The following is a 25,117-nucleotide window of genomic DNA, read 5'->3' as shown; positions in this document are numbered from 1 at the left end:
CTTCCTGTTAATTCTAGAATAGAATTTAAAATTCTTCTTCTTACTTATAAGGTTTTGAATAATCAGGTCCCATCTTATCTTAGGGACCTCGTAGTACCATATTACCCCATTAGAGCGCTTCGCTCTCAGACTGCGGGCTTACTTGTAGTTCCTAGGGTTTGTAAGAGTAGAATGGGAGGCAGAGCCTTCAGCTTTCAGGCTCCTCTCCTGTGGAACCAGCTCCCAATTCAGATCAGGGAGACAGATACCCTCTCTACTTTTAAGATTAGGCTTAAAACTTTCCTTTTCGCTAAGGCTTATAGTTAGGGCTGGATCGGGTGACCCTGGACCATCCCTTGGTTATGCTGCTTTAGACGTAGATTGTGGGGGGGTTCCCATGATGCACTGTTTCTTTCTCTTTTTGCTCCATATGCATCACTCTGCATTTAATCATTAGTGATCGATCTCTGCCCCCCTTCACGGCATGTCTTTTTCCTGGTTTTTTCCCTCAGCCCCAACCAGTCTCAGCAGAAGACTGCCCCTCCCTGAGCCTGGTTCTGCTGGAGGTTTCTTCCTGTTAAAAGGGAGTTTTTCCTTCCCACTGTGGCCAAGTGCTTGCTCATAGGGGGTCGTTTGACCGTTGGGGTTTTTCATAATTATTGTATGGCCTTGCCTTACAATATGGAGCGCCTTGGGGCAACTGTTTGTTGTGATTTGGCGCTATATAAGAAAAAAGTTGATTGATTGATTGATTGATTAAAGTCTGGCATATTGGACTTCTCCCTTGTTTTCACTTGGGGTCGCTACAACAGATCCAAGGTGGATCTGCATGTTGATTTGGCACAACTTTTACACCGGATGCCCTTCCTGACATAACTCCACATTATGTGGATATTGGGCAGGGTTGGCATTGAACCATACAGTATATAATATATGAAAGCTAGTATTGCCAGTATTCTTCTATACATTGGTTTACATAGAACAATGCCATGGTGGGACGTGTTTATGAAGCCTTGTTGATATTTGCAGGGTCTTAGGTCACTGTTGCTTGTGGCAGCCGTACCTGCTGCAGATTGGCTTGGTTTAGTTTGCACGATGCCCATCTTAACTTTCTCTGTGTTGCATTGCCATGCAGATGAGTGTGAGGGCCTGTCAGAGGAAGACGTGGTGCTGCTGCACTCGTGTCGTCAGTGGACCACGGTGACAGCTCACAGTTTAGAGGAGGGACACTACGTCATCGGGCCCAAGATTGACATCCCTCTGCAATACCAAGGTGAGAATGCACAAGGAAGACTGGGAGAGTTTCTTTAAAAATGTATTCTGGTGAATACGGCAATGCTTGCAAAATTATCAAACCTGTGTGTGTGTATGTAGGTAGGTGGTGGGGTGTCAGCACAAGTATGCATTCTTATTTCCACTCTGCATTTAATCATTAGTGATCGATCTCTGCTCCCCTCCACAGCATGTCTTTTTCCTGGTTCTCTCCCTCAGCCCCAACCAGTCCCAGCAGAAGACTGCCCCTCCCTGAGCCTGGTTCTGCTGGAGGTTTCTTCCTGTTAAAAGGGAGTTTTTCCTTCCCACTGTAGCCAAGTGCTTGCTCACAGGGGGTCGTTTTGACCGTTGGGGTTTTACATAATTATTGTATGGCCTTGCCTTACAATATAAAGCGCCTTGGGGCAACTGTTTGTTGTGATTTGGCGCTATATAAAAAAATTGATTGATTGATTGATTGATTTATTTTACACACTACTATGGCACAGGTGAAACAATAAAACAATGTTGCAACAATGTTGTGAATTGCGAGATGTTTAAACAGCAATCTAATAATGGTTTTATGCTTTTTCCTTTATGTGAGAGGACATTAAATGAACTGTTTTTGGCATGACACAAGCAACCCCTTTGTAAAATCCAAGTATGGATGACCATGTTTCAATATGTATGAACTTTTTAAGCTATGGTAAAACATGTATTATCTAATTTCCATTTTAATTTTTTTTTTCAGTGAACTATTTCATTTTTGGTCTAAAAATATACATTTTTCAGGGCGTTTATACTGTATAAACAATTTTGCCACAAGGTCAAAAGTTTCCACCTATCTTTAGAGTGAAAATCATCTTCAAAAGGGTAGATGGAGAATTTCCAGAATACAGCAACTAATTTTACAACTGTTGTTCAATGTATTTGTAATTTTAGAATTAGAAATTTTTATAATGACACTGTTGTTTGATCGTCACACAATTGATAATTGTTAGTGATGCTGTTTTCACAGGCAAACAGTGTTTTTCTGAAGAAAGGGGGATTTAGTCTGTGCACTTTGTGCACTTTGTGCAGTCAGTACTTGTCAAAGTCGTGCTGGTTTTCATGCACCGTCACTCTCAGCTGCTCAGTGACTGTTGATGAATTTCACATGTTGCCTCACACAAGTGTTTTCTTTCACTTAATGTTGACTCGGGGCGAATGCTTCATCCCCGATTTAATTTTTTCACATTAAAGAAATATCTCAAAGTAATTCTATAAAGGGCCATGATGGTGGTCCAACCGATTACTACAGCAGATGATTTGACAGAACTGTGGGATAGATCACACCTGAATCCACCAGATGACAGAACCACACAGGCTGCTGATTAGTGACGACCAAAGGCAACTGATCCATCCCCACCATCTAAAAGTAGCCATCTGTCGTCCCTTGGAGTTTAGTTGGGCATATCATTGGCCTTTTCCAGTTGTCAGGTCCTCTGTCTGATGTCGTAGCTGATGTTCCCTCACAATCCAAGTAGCACACCTTCACTTAGTCGCCTTAAGTAATGACCGATTTGAGTCCACGTCTTTGTTTTCCACCAAAGCAGTGCTCACAGTCATTTAGTAACAAGTTCACTTTCACTTTCACTTTCACTCGTTCACTGTGCGTCAGTGTGTTGGTGTTAAACTGAAGTGGAGTTAGGTGTAGTACTGGTGCTTTGCTATTGTGAGGCAGCAGGAAAGCGACTGTGCCATAAACCACCAAAAACCTGGTCTAAAGATGAGTGCATTGTTTTTCCTGCTATTTATCGTATTTTCCAAAGTATATATCATACCAGAGTATAAGTCAAACCTTTCTTTTAATGTGAAACTCACTTTGTAACAGTGTTTCCCTGGGGGTGACTTTAATAATGGCCAAGAACTCAGTGTAGCGCATGTGCGCACCACAGCTTGTGCTGTTACTTAACATAAAGATGTTTAAATTCCAATATTCCATTATTATTAAATTCCATATGCAAGATGGACAAATGAACATGTGATGGACAACATACTGGATATTATTTGATGCAGATGTAGATTGCTGACCCACAGAACTGGAAACACTACAATCAAAGCGTTTAAAAATCACCTCCTTAATTTGGGATGTTTGTGCACCTTTTGACTTTGTGATTTTTCATTATGTAAGTTGCACCAGAGTATAAGTCACAGGAACTCCCAAACTAGTGAAAGAACTATGACTTATACTCTGGAAAATACAGTATATGGTGGATATGTAAATTCGATTTATGTAGGTGGATTCACTATACTTGTACTCTGTTTACACATAATGAAACTGTAATTGACAACAAAAATTAAAACAAAATAAAAGTAATCACTAAGAGAGTGGAGCAGGTAGTTCGGGGTGATAGGAGTTGTCCTACCACAGGTGTGCTCAAGCTACCTCCCTGATACTCTTAGTGTCTCCCTGCTCCAACACACCTGAATCCAATGAAAGGCTCATTAAAAGCCTGCTAACGAGTCTTTCATTGGATTCAGGTGTGTTGGAGCAGGGAGACAACTAAGAGTATCAGAAAGGTAGCTCTCGAGGACCGAACTTGAGCACCCCTGTCCTACCAATATGTAGACCTGGGTTGATTCCCAGCCCTACCTGTCTGTGTCCTTGGAAAAGACACTTAATCTACATTGTCTCAGTCCACCCTTGGCTGGGAAAGTAACCTGTGATGGACTGATGTCTACTCGCAGGAAGTTGTAGATTCTCATCCACTTCATGCCATTGACTTCAAGGACTCGGGGGCCTGTATAGAAGTTACTTCTTTCTTCTCTGCTAATGAAAAACTCAAAATGCCACCTTACTGCTTCACCTCAGGGAGCTTTGGTGGCTGCTTTATGTGTTGCATGGAGATCCGTTAACTTGGTAGAAAACCTCTCACATGAGTGTATCAGCACTGTGTCAGGTTCCAGTGCACCCCGACTCTTAAAGGGAATAACAGATGACAATCTTGATTGGTGTTTCTAATGTTACACCCTTAATTAATTACACCCATTGGTTCAGGACAACTCCTTTCTGCCAAGCACTTTACGTTGCACTCAGACTGCACAATGTCTAAAAAGAAAAGTGGAGTTGGACATGCAACTAATGCAACACTGTGCATTTTGGCCGTGCACTATAGATCATTCAGATAGGCCCGAAGTCTCACAACCACACAGTAAGATGGGAAACACCACCATCTTGAAGACTTGAGCCTACGCAAACACCTTTCCCTAGACATCTCTTGTCCTACAACTTACTGCAGGGGGAATAACGATTAGTTATTGTTAAGTCAATTAAACATCGAATATGAGATGTAGAGCCACTCTCGGCCAACCTCCATTCATACAGTCAGGCTGTGACTGCAGTGATGACCTCAGCTGACTGCCACACATGGACTTCCTGTTCAGTGAATCCTGTCAGGATGACCTCACCGGAGCTCATCCCCACAAACCCATTGTTCCAGCCATGCTACCAGTTACATTATTTGCTGTGTAACTGGATCTCGATGCGCTCGTTTGTGTTGCTTCCTGCTCTGATGGAGCGCTGATGTCACCTCACAATGCGGCCGCCTCTCAGGCTCCTTTTCAGAAGAGTGAATGAACATTCGTGGGGGCGGAGGGGGTGTACTTCAAGATCGTTTGTTGAGACAGTTCACTTCATGACAAACACAATGTCTCTGTAAAATACATTTGCCTACATAAGAGTCAGTATAAGTGATAAGATACGAGCAAGACTGTGAACTGAAGCGAGTCAAGAGGATTATCAGGGCTGATTGTGCAAACGTAGAATTATAAGTAAGTCCTTTATAGGTGCCCAGGTGCTGATGTTTAGCCCTGGAGTCTGCAGCAGGAACTCCCCCTGGACTGAATATAAGCCAATGCGAGAAGAAAGAGACAATGCAGATAAAGTGTCATGTCCAAGGATGCAGACGGGTAGCGTGACCAGGAATCAAACCCAGGTCTATGTGCTACTAGTTCTACTCCCACCCCACTGAGCTCCCTTGTCCGATTTGGGGGTACTGTGTGGTATCTTAGCTGTTCATCATCACTACCTTTATTGATTATCATCATCATCATCACTACCTTTGTTGATTGTCATTATCATCACCACTTACTTTTGTTGATTATCATCATCATCACTACCTTTGTTGATTATCATCATCATCACTACCTTTGCTGATTGTCACCATTATCATCACTACATTTGTTGATTATCCTCATCATCATCACTACCCTTGTTGTCATCATCATCATCACTACCTTTGTTGATTATCATGATCTTCATCATCACTACCTTTGCTGATTGTCACCATTATCATCACTACATTTGTTGATTATCCTCATCATCATCATCATCATCACTACCTTTGTTGATTATCATGATCTTCATCATCACTACCTTTGCTGATTGTCACCATTATCATCACTACATTTGTTGATTATCCTCATCATCATCACTACCCTTGTTGTCATCATCATCGTCACCACCTTTGTTGATTGTCATCATCATCATCACTACCTTTGTTGATTATCATCATCACTACATTTGTTGATTATCATCATCATCATCACCACCACCTTTGTTGATTGTCATCATCATCATCACTACCTCTATTGTTATCATCATCACTACCTTTGTTGATTATCATCATCATCATCATCACTTACCCTTGTTGTCATCATCACTACCTTTGTTGATTGTCATTATCATCACCACTTACTTTGTTGATTATCATCATCATCACTACCCTTGTTGTTATCATCATCACTACCTTTGTTGATTATCATCATCATCACTTACCCTTGTCGTCATCATCACTTACCCTTGTCATCATCATCACCACTTACCCTTGTTGTCATCATCACACTACCTTTGTTGATTATCATCATTATCACTACCCTTGTTGTTATCATCATCATCATCATCATCACCACTTACCCTTGTTGTCATCATCATCATCACTACCTTTGTTAATTGTCATTATCATCACCACTTACTTTTGTTGATTATCATCATTATCACTACCCTTGTTGTTATCATCATCACTACCTTTGTTGATTATCATCATCATCATCATCATCACTACCTTTGTTGATTATCATCATTACCACCTTTGTTGATTGTCATCATCATCATCATCACTACCTTTGTTGTTATCATCATCACTACCTTTGTTGATTATCATCATCATCATCACTACCTTTGTTGATTATCATCATTACCACCTTTGTTGTCATCATCATCATCACTACCTTTGTTGATTGTCATTATCATCACCACTTACTTTTGTTGATTATCATCATTATCACTACCCTTGTTGTTATCATCATCACTACCTTTATTGATTATCATCATCATCATCATCATCATCACTACCTTTGTTGATTATCATCATTACCACCTTTGTTGATTGTCATCATCATCATCATCACTACCTTTGTTGTTATCATCATCACTACCTTTGTTGATTATCATCATCATCATCATCATCACTACCTTTGTTGATTATCATCATTACCACCTTTGTCATCATCATCATCATCATCACTACCTTTGTTGATTGTCATTATCATCACCATTACTTTTGTTGATTATCATCATTATCACTACCCTTGTTGTTATCATCACTACCTTTGTTGTTATCATCATCACTACCTTTGTTGATTATCATCATCATCATCATCATCACTACCTTTGTTGATTATCATCATTACCACCTTTGTCATCATCATCATCATCACTACCTTTGTTGATTGTCATTATCATCACCACTTACTTTTGTTGATTATCATCATTATCACTACCCTTGTTGTTATCATCATCACTACCTTTGTTGTTATCATCACTACCTTTGTTGATTATCATCATCATCATCACTTACCCTTGTTGTCATCATCATCATCACTACCTTTGTTGATTATCATCATCATCATCATCATCACTACCCTTGTTATCATCATCACTACCTTTGTTGATTATCATCATCATCATCACTACCTTTTTTGATTGTCATCATCATCACTACCTTTGTTGATTGTCATCATCATCACTACCTTTGTTGATTATCATCACCATCATCATCATCATCATCACTACCTTTGCTGATTGTCATCACATTCATCATCATCATCATCATCACTACTTTGTTCTTCATCATCATAATCATCATCACTGCCAACCAATCAGGGTCGAATACAACCATACAACCATCATTGGTTGAACACAACAAGGAACAGGTAAAAATAATAATAATAATAGAGCCTTTACTGTCATTGTACATATTTTATGCATACAGGTCAATTTGTCCTCTGCATTTAACCCATTCTAATTACAGTTAGACACAATCCAACCACTAAGAGCAGTGGGCAGCCACAGTCCAGCACCCGGGGACTAACTCCAGATGTAGAGACACTGCCTTGGTCAGGGGAAGAGAAAGGAGCAGACCCTAAATAAGAATGCTTTTTGACTGTGGGAACAAACTGGAGGAAACCCATGCAGACACGGGAAGAACATGCAAACTCCACACAGAAAGGTCAGGAAGCGATCCGGTGACCTTCTAAGCTTTGAGGCATCAGTGCTAACCACTAATCCACCGTGCTGCCAAATACGGTCATACACTGACAAACTTATGAAGAGAAAAAAGTGCACAGACATAAGAAATAAAATCACAAAAACAAAAGAACGTGTGTAAGTAAACAAAAGCTATGGCAACCAAGGAAGAAAACAAACAGGATCATGTGACATACTGTCAAAAGTTTGTTAGACTCACACTCAAAAATATTGATTGAAGACATAAATATATTAATTAAATTAATTGTGTGGTGTTGTATCAATCTGTGATAATGAATGATGTTCCTTTAATCCTGTGATGGGAATAAAATCCAGTTTGACTGCCCTCCTCTGTTGGGTAGTTTTGGTAATAATGCCTGGTGTTCACTTAAGAAAGGATTCCACTCGACATTTTGGATGACCTCTGTGTCACTTTAAAGGTAATATGTGAGGAGTTGTTGAGTCAGAGGGATCGCCGGTGATGAGCTAATGTCTGCATGATGACTTCATCCTGGAAGCCTCAATAACCGTATGAGAGGAGTAATATCGGTTTCCCCTGAGGATGGACAACAGGATGCCCCCTCCTTTTATCTTCCCTCTCTCACTCTCTCCATCCTTTTTCCCTCCGCAGTGAGAGAAATAGATGACTGAAGCGCAGAGGACAGAAAAGATGAATGATTCTCACCATGGATGAGTTTGTGGCGCCCCAATCCTTGTGGACGTATTGGACACTGGATGTTGTCTTGTTAATCTGTCGTTTCCTATTTTGTGATGACTTTTGCGTCATGCAAATGCAGACCTGGCTTCCTTCGTCATGCACTCTCCCAATTCCTGGGAATCCATAGGTCGTGGATTAGGTAAAGTCCTACAGGCCCTGGGGATCATTGTTGCAGGTGCTTATCTCCAGAGTCCTTAGTAAGTCTATGAGAATCCATGACTGCATCAGTCCTTTAGCAAGTACACAAACCTTTAGCTTGAAAGACACACCTGGAATCAAACCCTGCTCAGTATATTGTAGACCACATGGCTTGGCACTAAGCCATGCCTGCTCAACATTGGCAAATAAACAGTGGTATTGGACAAGTGTACCATGGCCTTTACTTGTCCGACGTGACAAGTTCATTTCCAGTCCCATTTAGAAGGAAGTCTAAAAAAAAAAAAAAAAAAAAATCAACATACACATATTTCAGTGATGATCCAGATGCTGCAGAGGCATTTTTTGATAGAACAATTTAGGATAAATGCAACCTGTTTCACTATATTCATGGTGTTCTTGGAGTGATGAGCTTTAATGCCATAAATCAACATTGTACAAAAAAAGGTAAGGGAAAATCTGTCCATAGTGCTTGAGAACAAAGAAAGACATAACATTTTAAATTTAGGGTGATATGGATCAAGTCTTCTCTGATGCAAACCTCTGACTTTGACACGATATTGATGTCTTTGGTACAGGGGTTTTTCTGATGAATCCTTGGGTAGCACCGGAATGATTCTGGGTTAAATGAGTTCCTAGTTAGGGAGACCTACCTGAAGTGTACTACATGAATTGTGAGGGACCATAAATTGCGACACAACATTTTCAAGATCTAGAATATGGGGTGCCACAGTCCTGTGGTCACCAGACAGCGGGATGATGCCAAGGGTACACCCAGTATCACCTATTTGCCATAGACTGATGGCTACTGGGTGATAGGGATTGGACCACTGGTCTGCCTCAGTGGTTGCAATTGTGATCCCAGGCAAGTCTGTAGGGGGGTGGATGAATCCCTACCCTATGGAGGCCTTGGGTATCATGGGCACCAGACCTGGTTCTCAGACTTGATATAACATTGATTGACCTGGAACCATCTCGTCAGAAAATTTTTATCATAATTGAGTTTTCATTCTCCAAACAGACAAACTGGGTGTCACATAACCTCCACCCTTCCTCTATCAGTTGGTGGAATTAACAGTTTGCTCCAATATGTGAGGTTTCTGGATGGAGCTGAGGATTGTGGTAGGTGTAGCAGTAAACCATCTTTATTTCAAACCCTTCCTTTACAGAAGAGGGTGTTGTGTTGCTGGAAGGTCCGGTGGGCTGAACCTGCTTATATCCCGAGGGCTCTGTTGGAATTAGAAGTGGGGAGGGGGATGGGTGAGAAAGAGGGAGGCGCAGTCGAGGAGGAGAAGGAAAGGGGGGCGATCTGGAAACAATCTGGTGTCGTTTGAAATTCAGCGCTGCCTTTTCCCCCCCAAATATAAAAGTTTCTTATCACTTTCTGTGGATTGATGAAACTCTTAAACCTGCTGATCTGGAGCTCATCATGTGAAATACAGAGAGTTTGAAAGAGGTTACAGATCGAGGAGGAGATGAGCGAGAGTAAGGGGGGAAACGAGAGAGTCGTATATGCGAGTGTCTCCATGGTGATGTGTCTCTGCTTGGCGTGAGAATGGGGGCCCTTTATTGGTTGCCATGCCGACCGTACTGGCTACGGATTGACCAAGAAAGAGCAAGAGCCAGGTCACAGGTCGCAGAGGTGTCTTTGTGTTCTCCTCATCCAAACAGTGTCTACTGAGTGTCTACTGTGTTTGGACAAAGACCACGGAAAGTCAAGGAAAAACAGGAAATGAACACCCTCATTATTACATCTCCCCTCTGCTTTTTTTCCTCTTCCACCTTACTTTCTAAAACCTGTTTCCTTTCTTGTAGGGAAGTTCAAGTTGCTGGATGAAGACCGGGATGTCAGGGATCCGATCCAGCATTTCTCCAGCGTGGAGGAAATTGCTGCAGTCTTCCCTGACCGGGTCTTCGTCTTGGACACGGTCACGTTCAGTGTCAAGGTCAGCACTCTCACATCATAAAGCTCATTTATGCTCCATTTACCTATATACAACAATCTGTGTGTTCCAGACACCGTAAAGGTCACTATCCACACACTTCCGTACGACCCTTATGTTGGCATCAATACTAATCATGATCCCAAGATACTTGAAAATCATCCACTTGGGGCCATAAGTCTCCCCTTTCTCTGAGGGGACAATCCACCTTTTGCCAACAGACGACCATGGTCTTAGATTTGGAGGTGCTGACCATCATCCCAGTTACTTCATGCTCTCGGTTTACCAGTCAATTTATGTTCCAGTCCTCACCTCTGGTCACAAAGAAAAAGGTCACAGATACAAGTAGTGGAAAGGAAATTCCTTTGTCGAATATCTGGGCTTAAATTCATGCCCAGGGTGAGAAATTCAAATATCTGGGGGGGGAATTTGGAGTAGAGCTGCCCCTTCTTTACATTGAAAGGAGCCAGCTGAGGTGGGTTGGTCATCTTGTGAGGATGTCCTCTGGTCTTCCCTCTATCCGAATCCAGACCAGGACAAGCAACAGAAAATGAATCATTGAATGTGAAGCATACGCAAACTGGACACCCTCCAGTCCCTGACTGAGCCTTGAAATCCTGTCTATGAACATCACAAACAGGGCTGGTGGAAAGGGGCAGCCCTGGCAAAGTCCAACACTCACCGGAAACATGTCTCATGTAATACAGAGAAAGCTTTTTGCAGATGATGTAGTTCTGTTGGTTTCATCAGGCAGTGATCTCCGATGTGCACTGAGCAGATTTGAGGCCAAGTGTGAAGCAAGTGGGATGAGAATCAGCACCTGAGACCATGGTCTGCTGTCTGAAAATGGATGGATTGTCCCCTCTGGGTCAGGGGAGAGCTATTGCCAAGTGGAGGTGTTTAAGTATCTCAGGGTCTTGTTCACGAGTGGGGATAAGTTAGAGGATGAGATCACTAGACTGATTGGGGCGATGTCTTATGGACGCTGTACTGGAACGTCATGTTGAAGAAAGAGCTGAGCCAGAAGGCAAAGCTCTCAATTTACCAGTTGATTTATGCTTTTATCTTTAGCTTTGGTCATGAACTTTGGCTAATGACTGAAAGAATAAGATTGTGGATACAAGCAGTAGAAATGAGAGTCCTTCGTTGGGTATCTGGGCTTACACTCCTGGACAGGGTGAGAAGATTGACTATCCGGGATTGACTTGAAGTAGAGCTGCTGCTTCTTCGTATCGAAATGAGCCAACTGAGGTGGTTTCTGGCACCTGTTGAGGATGTGCCCTCGTCATCTCCCTAGGGAGGTCTTCCATACATGTCCAACCAGGAGGAGGCCCCAGGGAGACCCAGGATGCTGGAGGGATTATATTTCCCCAGATGGCTTGGGAGCGCCTTGGGATCCCCCAGGAAGAGTTCCAGGACTTGGTGAAGGATAGGGAAGTGTGGGATGAGCTTCTTGATGTCCTGCACCCGAATAAGTGGCAGAAAATGAATGAAAGAAAGAAAGAATGAATGTCCACTAGAGGACATTCCACAGGGTCAAACGTTTCTGACAACATCCAACATGGTGACAGTTGAAGAAATTGTAATAATGTATCTACTGCAAAAGAGACAAACGTGTAGATGGCGCCATAGATGGAGGCAGTCTGTGATTCCATTTAGGAGGAATGCAAGAATTTTTCATCCTGGGTATTATGTTTATGTTTTAGGGTTAAACCTTTCAGTTGGGACAAAAGTGATTTTAATTCGTACAGTAGTGAGTTTGACTGCTAACACCGTCAAGAAGTAAACAGGTAAACAATGTTAATGATATGGAGCAAGATAAAACCCTCAAAGCAAACCGCTTCTTGATGACAAAGAATTGGTGAAAGTGTCATTAGAATGGTCTGGTAGTTTGGAGGGGGAGGGGGCTCTTTCATGTCATAAACAGAACAACCTCTCATCGGCAAGGCATGTTGACCCCAAGAAGCCTGCTGACTTTAGGATCAAGGTCAGGTCACTGCAGCATACTTTAAACAATGTTTTGAGTGCAATAACTCCTTTCCTAATAGTCTGATTGTTACCAAATTTGTGTGGTGTGTCAGGCAGAAGACCCCAAGAAGCCTGTGGAATTTGGGGTCAAAGGGTAAAAAAAGAAAAAAAAAATCACTGAACTGTATTTTGTAAATGTGCCCGAACTTAGTATGTGTGTAAGGTATATTTCAATTTCCCCGACGGAGTCTTCCCAAGGGATCAATAAAATTCTGTCTAATCTAATCTAATCTAATCTATTAACCCCAAGAGGTCTGTTGATGTCGGGGTCAGAAGGTCAAAGGCCACGGTCACCAGAGCATACTTTGTAAAAATATGTGCCTTCGTGTGCATTTGTTATGCTGCAGGTGGTTTCGGGGGAGTTCAGTGAGGACAGTGAGCCCTACAGCTTCACACTGCAGGCAGGTGATGAGCTGTCACTCATGGGCAAGGCGGAGCTTCTCTGTGCCACACCCTCTAAGGAAAAGACCGGGCTGAGCGCGCTGTTAAGACGCCTGGGAAAGACCCCGCGATGTAAGTAAGGCCAAACTCTGCGCTGATTGCTCTGGCCCGCTCTGTGCTGGACTCTGTAGTTACTCCGTCGTCCTCTCGCTGCCTCCTCAGGTAAAACTCCATGCCTGGTCTGCATGAAACCACCGCACCAATCAGAGCGTCAGCCTACCCTTTGCCTGCCGTGGACGCTTTTGCACACGTTCCCCTCTGGAGCAGGGCATGCTGGGAGGAGAGCACACCGTACGCAGCATCATCGAGAGAGTTCGTCTCCCCGTCAATGTGTCCGTGCCATCGCGGCCGCCGCGAAACCCCTACGACCGCCACGCGGTGAGGGAGGGCCACCGCTACAAGCTGCTCAACATCGTCAGCAAGACAGTGGTGCTGTGCATGGTGCTTCGCCGACAGGAAGTCTCCCCCTCTCATTTCTGCTGCTGGCGCTGCATGCCTCGGTTTAACGTCGCAGAGGCTTCCGTCCACACAGCGGTGCTAGAGAGCTTGTTGCTGCGACACGCATTTGACCCTGATGCCTACTCGCGTGCCGTTCGAGAAACCAGGCCAGAGCTGGAGTGTATGACAGAAGAGTGCGTGAGCCCGCGCCGCTCCCGCATATGTGTGTCGGGTCAGGACTCACTGGCCCGGCGCTGCAACGCCTCTCGCTGTGTGGCTATGGGGGCGGGGTTTCAGATGGTCTATCACAGCGCTGCAGAGACTCTCTGGGGAGCAGCTGGGGGAGGGGCCAGGTGAGGAGAGGGAGTACGTGACTGCCGAGTGGACTGAACCTGAAATGAGGGGCAGTGAGGAGATCCCCTACGAGGAACTCTGGACCAATCAGAACACAGAAGGCTTAGGGAAGGAGCAAACCTCATCTCCTTCCATTCATCTTCATCAATGGACGGTTCTGTCGGTACTGTTGTGACACGAGTGTCGACGCCGCACCTGTACCTCCAAATCAGACGCTGTGAGTTTGACTCTTCAGTATCTGCTCCTCTGTCTCGCTCCTCCTGATGTGTCCCGGCGAGCGTCCGGTTGTTAGTCAGTCAGGATGCCTGGCTTGAATTATTCATACGTTACAGCATTTAACCCTTGCTGACCACACACACACACACGCACACAAATGTGCACACACACATGCTGATTTCCTGGAAATACTCTTACACACAGTGCACAGTTACAAACAAGCTGTGTCCCAGTGTTCAGGGGCCGCATCCTTCGAAGGATGCATTCATTGGCTGCATGCATCATAGTGGTGAGACTAAGCTGTCCCATTTCAAAGGCGCCTTGGAATGTAGCTGTGACGGCCCTGCCGTCCTGTAGCAGGGCGGGCCCATAATCAGGAGCACCTGGGCCCGGTGTCCCTGTCTCTTATTTAAGTGGGCCCAACTAATTCATTTTGTTCTCTCACCTCTCTCTTTCTAGGACGTCTCGCTGCGCCCGACCGGTAACAGAGCGCCTTTTTGCACAGCTGACATTTTTTGCACCTTTAACTTATTGGCTTGAACTATTGTAAATAATACTTATATTTTTCTAATCCCTCGTCGGTTGTCTCCTCCTTGTCACTGTCCTCTGAGCCACGGGCACGTGACAAGCGTGGGGGCTCGTCCGGGATTTGAACCCGGGACCTCTCGCAACGAAAATGAAAGATGCAACAGGTGTGGACCGTTGCAGCCCAAACAAACCCAAGAGTCGTTGCGCAATTTTTTTCTTCCAATACAAAAAGGGTATTTCTACGATAATGTAATTACAGTTACAGCATAATCTGGCCATATTTGATCTTATCATTAAAAATTTGCTCTGATTGTAATTCCATTACAATAGAATTGCCCAAAAATATTTAAGAAAATTAAAAACAAAACAAACAAACAAACAAAGGACAATTTTAGACTCCAATTCTGCAGTTATAAATAAGAACGGTTTATAAGTAAAGTATAAATAAGCATTGAATATGATTACTAAACTATGTGGTTCACCTAGTACGCTACCTTGTCACATGCAGCTGTCAAAGTTGCTAGTCGACAAGGGGTAGTGCCAGGATTATCTGATGATGCAATTGCAAAATGCTTCGTGGGCTAGACCTTCTTATTTCAAAAGGGTTGGTATGGTGTCCCTGGAAAAGAAAGACCAAGTCTTTGTAGAATGCAGCCTTCAATTGATTGGAGCATTTGTAAATTTGGACCCCTGTGTAATTCTTTATTGACCCCTGTAGCTCATTAGAGGTCAGCTCCAGGATGGCTCCATATCTGAAAATAAACATTAGATCATTTAGAATATGTGTACCAGACTCCATGGTATTATCACACAATGAACAATTTTTATGGAAATTTTAGCTACGCTGCACCACTAAAATGCATAAGTGTTGGAAATTTGGTGTCCCTGCACCCGACCAATGGAAATTTACTGAATGTGCTGAGTTTTTCAGGGTCTTTTTCTTTGTTGCTCTGTCTCCTTGAAAATTAGGTTGAGGTCACTCAGCAGCAAATTCAACAAGGAACCTCAAAAGGTGCATATATGGTGCAAATTTGGTGTCCCTGCACTCAGCCTGTGGAAAGTTCTAGCAAGGACTCAAGTACCGTGTTTTTCCTTCTGTTTTTTTTTTTTTCCTCTATTACCTTGAAAATTAGATCTAGGTAACTCATTATCAGGCTCAACAAAAAATCCCCAAGACTTGCAACATATATTGCAAATTAGTGTCCTTGCACGCAACCTGTGGAAAGTTATTGCAAATACTGTTATTTGGTTTTTGCCTGGTGACCTTGAAAATTACATCAAGGCCACTTTTCATGGAACTTACCAAGCTCTTCAAGCAGTGCATGTATGGTGCAAATTTGGTGTCACTGCACTCAACCTGTGGAAAGTTATTGCGAGTACCACATTTTAATTTATTTTTATTATTTATTTATTTGGTGTCCGACCTTGAATGTTAGATCAATGTCACTCATCACAAAACTCAACAAAGATACTCAAGAGGTTGCATATACTGTATGGTGCAAATTTGGTGTCCCTGCACTCAAACTGTGAGAAGTTATTGCTAGTTAACCGTGGCCTTCGCCAACTGCTGGGATCCTGAACACTGAGGTATGGAAGTTGGATCACGCAAAGAGAAATGCGCCACATAGCCAAAATGTCAAACTGACGGACTCTCACAATGCAAGTGATATTCATGTGAGTCTTCGTAAATAACCATTCGTTTGTCACAAAGTCATTCCAGTGGTACCAAGGATCCTCCGAAGAGACCGACTTTCAAAGGTATATACTGTACCTTAGATCACTGGGTTACATCCAAGTCTCACAACCATGCAGTAAGACAGAAAGCACCAGGAGCCTTAAGACTTGGACCTTTGTTCTTCAGCAAATATACAGGCATCACCAGACACCTCTGTCCAGCAACCTCTTGACTCCATAAGGTCTTTCCAGGCATCTCTCCATCCCAAAGGCCAAGGACCCGGAGACATGAGAGTTACTGCTGAGATAAGCGAATGTCTCTACAAGTTCCATAGTTTCATCCCATGCAGATACACTACTAATAGCCTAGACCAGGAAATCACTGAAGTCATGAATGTTTGCCTTGATCCAGGACAATCAAAAACAGAAGCAGTCCATTCCACACTCAGCTTCTCAAGTGCAATCAGGGCATCCATTGATTTTTTTTACAAGAATCATAGTATCATCCACAAAGTCAAGGCCAAAAAATGTTCCCCACCAACAAAGTTATCTAAGCAGATACACTACTTATATATTACAATATAAAGCGCCTTGGGGCAACTGTTTGTTGTGATTTGGCGCTATATAAAAAAAAACTGATTGATTGACTACTGATAGCCTCGACCAGGAAGTCATGTGCTTATTAACATGATGAAATATCAAAACTACCACCCACCCGCTACCCATGCACTTGGTCATTCAAATACACATCCATCATGGGCTGCACATGTAGACCTTCTCCTAAAGAATGAGATCACAATCGCTGAGCTACGAGAGCTTTAAGGCCGTTAGCCTGGTATCCCGTTGTTTTCATTGTTGAAATCCTCACATTTAGAAAGTTCATAACTGTGTACAAAGTGTTTCTAAGACTGAATTTATCCTGCTTGTTTTTTCACACAAAGTGACGGCGGCTCGCAGCTTTACATAGCGGGTGTGCGGGGGCTGATGTGTTCGCAGCAACTGGATTATACCCTGTCACACACAGCGCTCTTCATTCCCCATTACTTAGCCTGCCAACACTGTGTGTGTGTGTGTGTGTGTGTGAGAGAGAGAGAAAAGGGAAAGCTTTTATATTTTATTTTACGCTAAGTCTGACATTTGGCGATCAGGACATCGAAGCGAGAACAGAACAGACACCAGGCACGCTCCCACACGTCCTTACAGCTTTTTAGTTAACTTTTATTAATATTGGGTTATGTGTTTATGTAGGTGAGAGAGGAATGCCGTTTTCTGATCGCCCCTCCTGTCCCTCCACGATGCTCTAAAGGAGGCTCCATCTCCAGTCCAGCACCAAGCCCCCCCGTGCCTCTACGCTTCCCCAGAACTTCCACCTCCCCCAGACCCAACCTCTCCTTCTACTCATCTGGACTGCAGGACAGGTACAGTATAAATCTTTCACACAGATCACGCGATATACTCTAAACATTTTAGTTTTAAGCATTTACAAAACTGCGGTCAGATGCTAGAATGATGATGGTTTTGGACTCCATCAAGGTTCCCTGACGGGGACAATCACAACGATAACCTGGGTCCTCAGGGAACCTGGTTAAGTAATGGTGGTATCTGGGTATTACTGGTGTAGATGGTAAAATGGAGTGTAGCGTTGATTGGTGAACTGGGATGCTGTTAACTGGAAGGCAAACATTCCTCCCCCCTGTCATGAAAAAACCCAAATGAAAAGATCAAAATTCACTTAATGAGCTAATTTATGTTATTGTATAAGGCACAAAACACGGGTAAACCGCTTTTTGTGGTCAAAAACCAGTTTGACCACAACTCAGGTGAACTCAACTCATGTTTTTCCTCACAGGTGACGAAAACATGCAATATAATTAAGCATTTGAAAACTCAGCATAACACAAGAAACATTTACAAAATACTGTAGCTTCGTTGGCCTGCCATTGCTGTTCTTGTTGCCTCATACAAACCAAAAACATGCTTTTCTGAGGTGTATAAAAGCTATATTCCTTTTTTTATTCCAGAGTGCTGTCTTTCAGTTTGACAGCTTGATTTATTAAACTTACTTATTCTCCAGACATGCTCAGCCAGAGCTGCTTCTTCTTCTTCTTCTTCTTCTTCTTGCTTTATGGTGGTTGGTATTCAGCTTCATGATGTGTTACTGCCACCCACTGATCCAGACTATGAATCACAGTACCCCATTCAGTACACAGGAGGAGCTTGTCACACCTGTAGATTATACCATCTTGTGGCTATAGATGATAATGCATTATTTTTAAAATATATAAGTTTCTTTGGAATATATATCACAGGACCTCCCAAACTCATCCCAAATACCACAACTTGTAGTCCAGAAAATACCGTTTTTTTTAAAAATACATGGACTCTAGATACAGAATATCACGTAGACAGTGAGTGAACATCTAAAGTTGCATTACATGCTGAGCACACCATGTAACTTTTATACACCCCAATATGGTATATGCTCTATGCTGTAATATTTGCACATCATAACTTTTAGCATTGGAATAATGTTAATAGATACGGAAATCTAATTTTATTTTCTCCTGTCTCGTAGCTGCTCTCCGTCTTCAGATACTTCTCTCTATTGTTATCCGTGTTCCTGGACTGACTGCCCTGCCCCTAATTCTACCAGTTCAGAGTCAGTCCCTGCTGTCCACGCGGAAGGCACCGCTAATCATCAGCCGGCACAAGCCACCTGGTCAGAGCCATGGGCAGATTCCTTCACCTCCGGGCCTCGTCTAAGACCACCACCTCCTCATAGTCGATTTGCTCCATTTGGGGCATTGAACCCCTTCAACCGCCAATCCCCTTGCCCCTCACCCGAGCCTGCTGTCAATCCCACAATGGATTCTTCCAGAGGGGCAGAGGGGGGTGGGATTTCCACTGAGGGCACTGAAGGTTTGGCCCTGCCCACTGATCCCACCTGGCGCCCTCCTGCAGACTTGTCTGCGCTGTCACTGGAAGAAGTGTCGGCCTGCCTCCGGTTCATCGGCCTGTCAGAGGCGGCAGTGGCCATTTTTCAGAGAGAGCGAATCGATGGTAGCCTTCTAGTGCAGCTGACTGAGGACATCCTGTCACATGACTTCCACCTGAGCCGACTCCATGTCACCAAGATCATACAGTTCATACAGGGCTGGAGACCCAAGATCTAACACCCAAAAACATACAACTGTCCTGATAATATGCCTGTCGGCTGCTGAGCCATTCTCAATGTGCCTTCCACTGTGACAAACTGACTGCTGAGCCCCAATCACTGAAGGTGAAACTGTGCCACCCTGTGGTCAAACTATGGTACGGACAACTGACGGATATGCTGTCTGAATCAGAATTACTAACCAGTAGGAACAATGTGCCATGTCACGACGGACCTTTGGCACAAACGATCAACCACACCTTCTGTTAAAAGATAGAAGGGTTTTGTGCACTACTTGATCTGATATTGCCTCTATACTATAGTGCTAAGCACACTGCAGAACAAAATCCCATTAGTAATGGAAAGGAAGTAGAAAAATACCTTTGTTTTACATTCAAAACATGTTGGGACAAAATGTTAAATGCAACCGTCATACACTATAATTCACATTTAAACTCTTAATTTTTCATCAGTGTTGTAGCTCTGCAACAATGATTACTTTAGTTTTACATGTTTCCTTATTTACAGAACATTATTGGTTTATTGCCCATTTTGGAAGCATTTTGTAATTTGAGTTCTTTAGTTCCACACTACTATTGATGTAAACTGATTTAAAATCCTGTGCATACTGTATTTCTTCAATGTAATGCCCTGAAAAGCTGACTTATTACCGTTCGGCCCTAAGGAAAATACAAGATTGTTAAACCAGAGACCAATGGCGACTACTAAATGTCTTTAGTTTAAAGTCTCTTTGAAGGATCTATGGTTATCACTGGAATGACTTTGTGTCGAACAAGCGGTTACTGAGGGAGACTCAGATGAAACGTAACACTTGGATTGTGAGGGAGCGGCAGGGCATAAGGGAGCGATGCTTCTTCTGTTAAGTGAAATGTACCCCCTTTTCAAGGAGCTTTTCCTGAAATATACCCCCTTTTTCACTGAGAAGTCTGGGATTCTGAGTAGACACCATGCATCATACATAGGAGTAAGCTATCCAGGATATTGGGTCTAAATTAAACACCTTTTCTAGAAATTCTAGAAACGTAGTTCTAGAAAAATACTCCTTTATTCCTTTGTCATGGATCCTAACAAATCCCTACAAAAAGCACCCAGTAGCGGCCGATGACATGACCGGTGTTGAGGACTGCAGTGACTAGAGAAGGTCTAGGGATGCCCATGATTCACCTGGCTGTGGCAAAGAGTTACTGTACCTACTTCTGACAATGGGAGACATACATACACACTGAGAAATCCAGTAAACATTCATTCATTCATTACTGCTCTAGGTGGACACAGATTTACTACTTCAGGACAACAGAAATTTATTCTATCTCAACATGTACAGTATCTCATATTGCCTAATAGTGGGGAGGCATTGCTATTTTTTTTTAAATATATAAGATGTGCATTTGATGATAAAAGCACCAAATTTGGCACAGATGTAGCCAAACATATTACAAAACAATCTGCATATTGAGCCATCATGAATTTTCATCATGGTTGCCGTGGTGATTATTTTCAAAATGAAAACACATGAAAGTTTCAATCATATTGAAAAATATACCACATTATTTGTCTCATCACAGATATTCCAAAAAGGTATTGTTTGGACCATCTATGACTGAATGTTTTGAAGTTATGGGGTAAAAACAGAATAAAAGGATGATAAAGGTCAATTTCAGGTTGTACACAAGTCAAAAGTTAAAGTTGTTGGGAAAATTTATGCAAATTCTTGATTTAGTTAATAGGGTTTTAAAAGGGAATAGTTTGCACCATCTGTTGTGCTTACTTATCATGTTACGGGGTAACATATGTTACATGTTATAGAATCCAATGGACGTCAGCGTTGTTTGACCTTTACTTTGGAGACCAAACATTCAACAGTCAAAACTATTCCAGTTATTAATCCTATTAGCACAACCAATATCTTGCATCACTTTTTTAATAACAGAATTGGAGCAATTTTAACTTTTGAAACCTGTATAAACTGAAATTGCCCTTTGTCACAGTTTTTTACAGTTTTTACTCCATAAATCCAAACATTCAGTCATAGATAGTTCAAACTATACCTTTTTGGAATTGCTTTGATCAGACAAATAATATGTCATATATTTCAATATGAATGGAGCATTTTTCATTTTCAAAATTGGTTGGCATGGGTGACATATTAAAAATTCACGATGGCCCAATATCCAGTTTTATTTTTCATACCTTTGGCTATATGTTTTCCAAATTTCACACTATTATCACAAAATGCACAATTATTTTGTCTGTCTGCTACACTATACAGTGGGGACAATAGGTATTTGACCCCATGTCAGTTTTGCAGGTTTTCCCACCTACAAGGAATGGAGAGGTCTGTAATTTTTATCGTAGGTACACTTCAACTGTGAGAGACAGAATCTAAAAAAAAAAAAAAAAAAAAATCCAGTAAATGACATGATTTTTTAAATCATTTGCATTTTATTGCATAAAATAAGTATTTGACCCCCTAGAAAAACAGAGCTTAACAATTGGTACAGAAACATTTGTCTGCAATTACAGAGGTCAAACGTTTCCTGTAGTTCTTGACCACGTTTTCACACACTATCACAGGGATTTTGGTCCACTCCTCCATACAGATCTTCTCCAAATCTTTCAGGTTTGGAGTTTCAGCTCCCTCCAAAGATTTTCTATTGCGTTCAGATCTGGAGACTGGCCAGGCCACTCCAGGACCTTGAAATGCTTCTTACGGAGCCCCTCCTTAGTTGCCCTGGCTGTGTGTTTGGGGTCATTGTCATGCTGGAAGACCCAACCATGACCCATCTTCAATGCTGTTAATGAGGGAAGGAGGTTGTTTGCCAAAATCTCGCAATACATGACCCCATCCATCCTCCCTTCAATACGGTGCAGTTGTCCTGTCCCCTTTGCAGAAGAGCACCCCCAGAGTATGATGTTTCCACCCCCATGCTTCATGGTTGGGATGGTTTTATTGGGGTTGTTCTCATTCTCTAAACATGGTAAGTGGAGTTGATTCCAAAAAGCTCTATTTTGGTCTCATCTGACCACATGACCTTCTCCCATGCCTCCTCTGGATCACTTTCTAATAAATAATCATAACAGTTGTTGTCTTCTACCAAGCTGCTTACCTGTTGTCCTGTAGTCCATCCCAGCCTTGTGCAGGTCTACAGTTTTGTCCCTGGTGTCCTTAGACAGCTCTTTGGTCTTGGCTCTGGTGGACAGGTTGGAGTGTGATTGATTGAGTGTGTGAACAGGTGTCTTTTATACAGGTAACAAGTTCAAACAGGTGCAGTTAATACAGGTAAAGAGTGTAGAATAAGAGGGCTTCTTAAAGAAAAATTAACAGGTCTGTGAGAGCCAAAATTCTTGCTGGTTGGTAGGGGGTCAAATACTTATTTTATGCAATAAAATGCTAATTATTTAAAAATCATACAATGTGATTTTCTGGATTTTTTTTTAATTATTATTATTCTGTCTCTCACAGTTGAAGTGTACCTATGATAAAAATTACAGACCTCTCCATTCTTTGTAGGTGGGAAAACCTGCAAAACTGACAGGGGATCAAATACTTATTTTCCCCACTATATTTGTATACATTTAACATGCATAACAACATCAAACTTTGTACAGTGCAAAATGCACTATTGCCTGCTTCAAAGTAAGTAGGTACAATATTATTTGGCTGCACAGAACCAACATAGCCCCTTAAATGTCAGCACCGTGAATTCTTGGAGGTTTACTTTTTTTGCATGGAATAACAAAAGTTACAATAAGTATTACTGGACGGGATCGTCTACCTTTAAATGTACATTTTCCCCAATTAAGGTACATAAATAATAAATCTTTATTGAATTTATTATATTTGCTATAACTGATTTGTCTTCCACTCTATCTGTTCCTTGACAATAGCGATCGCAGTTATATTATTACAACCTGTGATTGTAGTATAGACGAATGATTATCTAAATGGGTCATATACTATTTCAGCACGCTAATGTAGATCAACTAAACAGGGTTCTATAAAAAGGTATTAAAGTTTGGAACCATAAACAAGACAAATACATTAAAATAAAACAATCTTTAAAATATTATAAATATAATGCCTTTAGGGCTTTCTAGGAATGGATTTTTGTGCCTGTTGCTTTAAATGGAAAGGAGCTGCTGCTAATTGCACCCCCTTTTATGTTGCCTTCCTCAAGGGGGCGTGTCACAGAGCACAGACTGGATCAGTGGGTGTGTATCAGATTTGTTTCTTGCAGGTCCATTTCTGCAAACAGGCAGAAATGTGAGACTTTAATTGTACTTAAAAGCCACATTTAAGTGTATAACGGAGATTTTGCACAATATAGCCAATTTATTGAAACAGTATGATCATAATACTTCAGAAAAATGTGAAAATATGTTCAGTTGTAGTAAATGTCAAAGTAAAAGTATAATGGTTCTTGTGATTCATTCTTGCAATACTAGCTGCTGTTCTGCTGTAATATGTGAAATACAGTTGAATCATGCTCGATCATATTTCCAAAATGAGTGGGTGGGAGGCCGGTCACAGGCTGCTCACTTCATCTTTTATAATGTCATCCAGAAAACCACTGATGAACAAGACACCTGGTGTACCAGACCCACAAGACTCTGACGGACTCTGCGATCGCTGCAGTAAGAAGAGCAATGAAGAATAAAGAGAAATTTTGCAATCTTGGAAAAAGATCGTATCCCTTTTGTTGGAGATCACAGTTGCTTTTGTCCGAACCCCCTCCACACACATGCATCCCTTGCCACACATATGGAGGCGGTTACTGCAAGTGCCCAAGATCAAATTAGGAACAAGTCAATCATTGGGCTTAGGCTACACCTCTCAGGGCCATTTGCTAATTTGTACCAAACTTGGTATGTCAATGAAGTTAGACCTCCAAATCAACCTTCAAGAATTAATTTTGGCAAAGGTCAGTGTTAAGGATTTCAACCCACTTTGGACCAAATGTAATACACACTAAGGTGATTCCAGAGTTACCCAAGAAATGCCAACCACAGGTCAATTTTTCATGTGAAGGTGAAGGCCATTGGCGTCAAATGTTAGAATTCTATATTGCTTACTGCCTTCATGCCCATAGAGATTAAAACCTAGTACATTTCCCAGCTGGTTTGGGGGCACCTCGTGATCCCTCAGGAAGAGTTAGAGGACTTGGCCAAGGATAGGGCAGTGTGTGGTGAGCTGCTTGATCTACTGCCACCGTAACCTGGACCTGGTAGAACAAGATGACGATGACGACAAGTATACGAGGGCTGTCCGTAAAGTATAGGTCCTTTTTATTTTTTTCAAAAACTATATGGATTTCATTCATATGTTTTTACGTCAGACATGCTTGCACCCTCGTGCGCATGCGTGAGTTTTTCCACGCCTGTCGGTGACGTCATTCGCCTGTGAGCACTCCTTGTGGGAGGAGTCGTCCAGCCCCTCGTCAGAATTCCTTTGTCTGAGAAGTTGCTGAGAGACTGGCGCGTTGTTTGATCAAAATTTTTTCTAAACCTGTGAGACACATCGAAGTGGACATGGTTCGAAAAATTAAGCTGGTTTTCAGTGAAACTTTTAACAGCTGATGAGAGATTTTGAGGTGATTCTGTCGCTTTAAGGACTTTTCACGGTGCGAGACGTCGTGCAGCGCTCTCAG

The 25,117-nt window shown here is 42.3% G+C and overlaps 1 protein-coding gene and 1 long non-coding RNA gene across 2 annotated transcripts in view; both read left to right on the top strand.

Moving 5' to 3' along the window:
• gareml (GRB2 associated, regulator of MAPK1-like) overlaps positions 1–20,249 on the top strand; it is a 47,417-nt gene extending 27,168 nt beyond the window's left edge. Inside the window, 11 exon segments of the mRNA XM_034162554.1 lie at positions 1,115–1,252; positions 10,488–10,618; positions 12,991–13,156; positions 13,247–13,272; positions 13,274–13,766; positions 13,769–13,846; positions 13,849–13,989; positions 13,992–14,067; positions 14,069–14,093; positions 17,543–17,712; positions 18,870–20,249. Of these exon segments, the coding sequence (XP_034018445.1) occupies positions 1,115–1,252; positions 10,488–10,618; positions 12,991–13,156; positions 13,247–13,272; positions 13,274–13,766; positions 13,769–13,846; positions 13,849–13,989; positions 13,992–14,067; positions 14,069–14,093; positions 17,543–17,712; positions 18,870–19,467 (2,042 nt within the window). The 3' untranslated portion in view covers positions 19,468–20,249.
• A 3,142-nt stretch (positions 20,250–23,391) lies between these two features.
• On the top strand, positions 23,392–23,889 carry LOC117503097. Its single transcript, XR_004558478.1, has 2 exons — positions 23,392–23,652; positions 23,693–23,889. It is a non-coding gene; the product is annotated as an uncharacterized LOC117503097 (long non-coding RNA).
• Positions 23,890–25,117: the final 1,228 nt, after the last annotated feature.

The sequence above is a fragment of the Thalassophryne amazonica genome, chromosome 21 (genome assembly GCF_902500255.1).
Source record: "Thalassophryne amazonica chromosome 21, fThaAma1.1, whole genome shotgun sequence".
In the NCBI taxonomy this organism is placed as follows: Eukaryota; Metazoa; Chordata; class Actinopteri; order Batrachoidiformes; family Batrachoididae; genus Thalassophryne; species Thalassophryne amazonica.
Note: the sequence above shows the minus strand (reverse complement) of the source record. Positions and strands in the feature narration are given on the sequence as shown.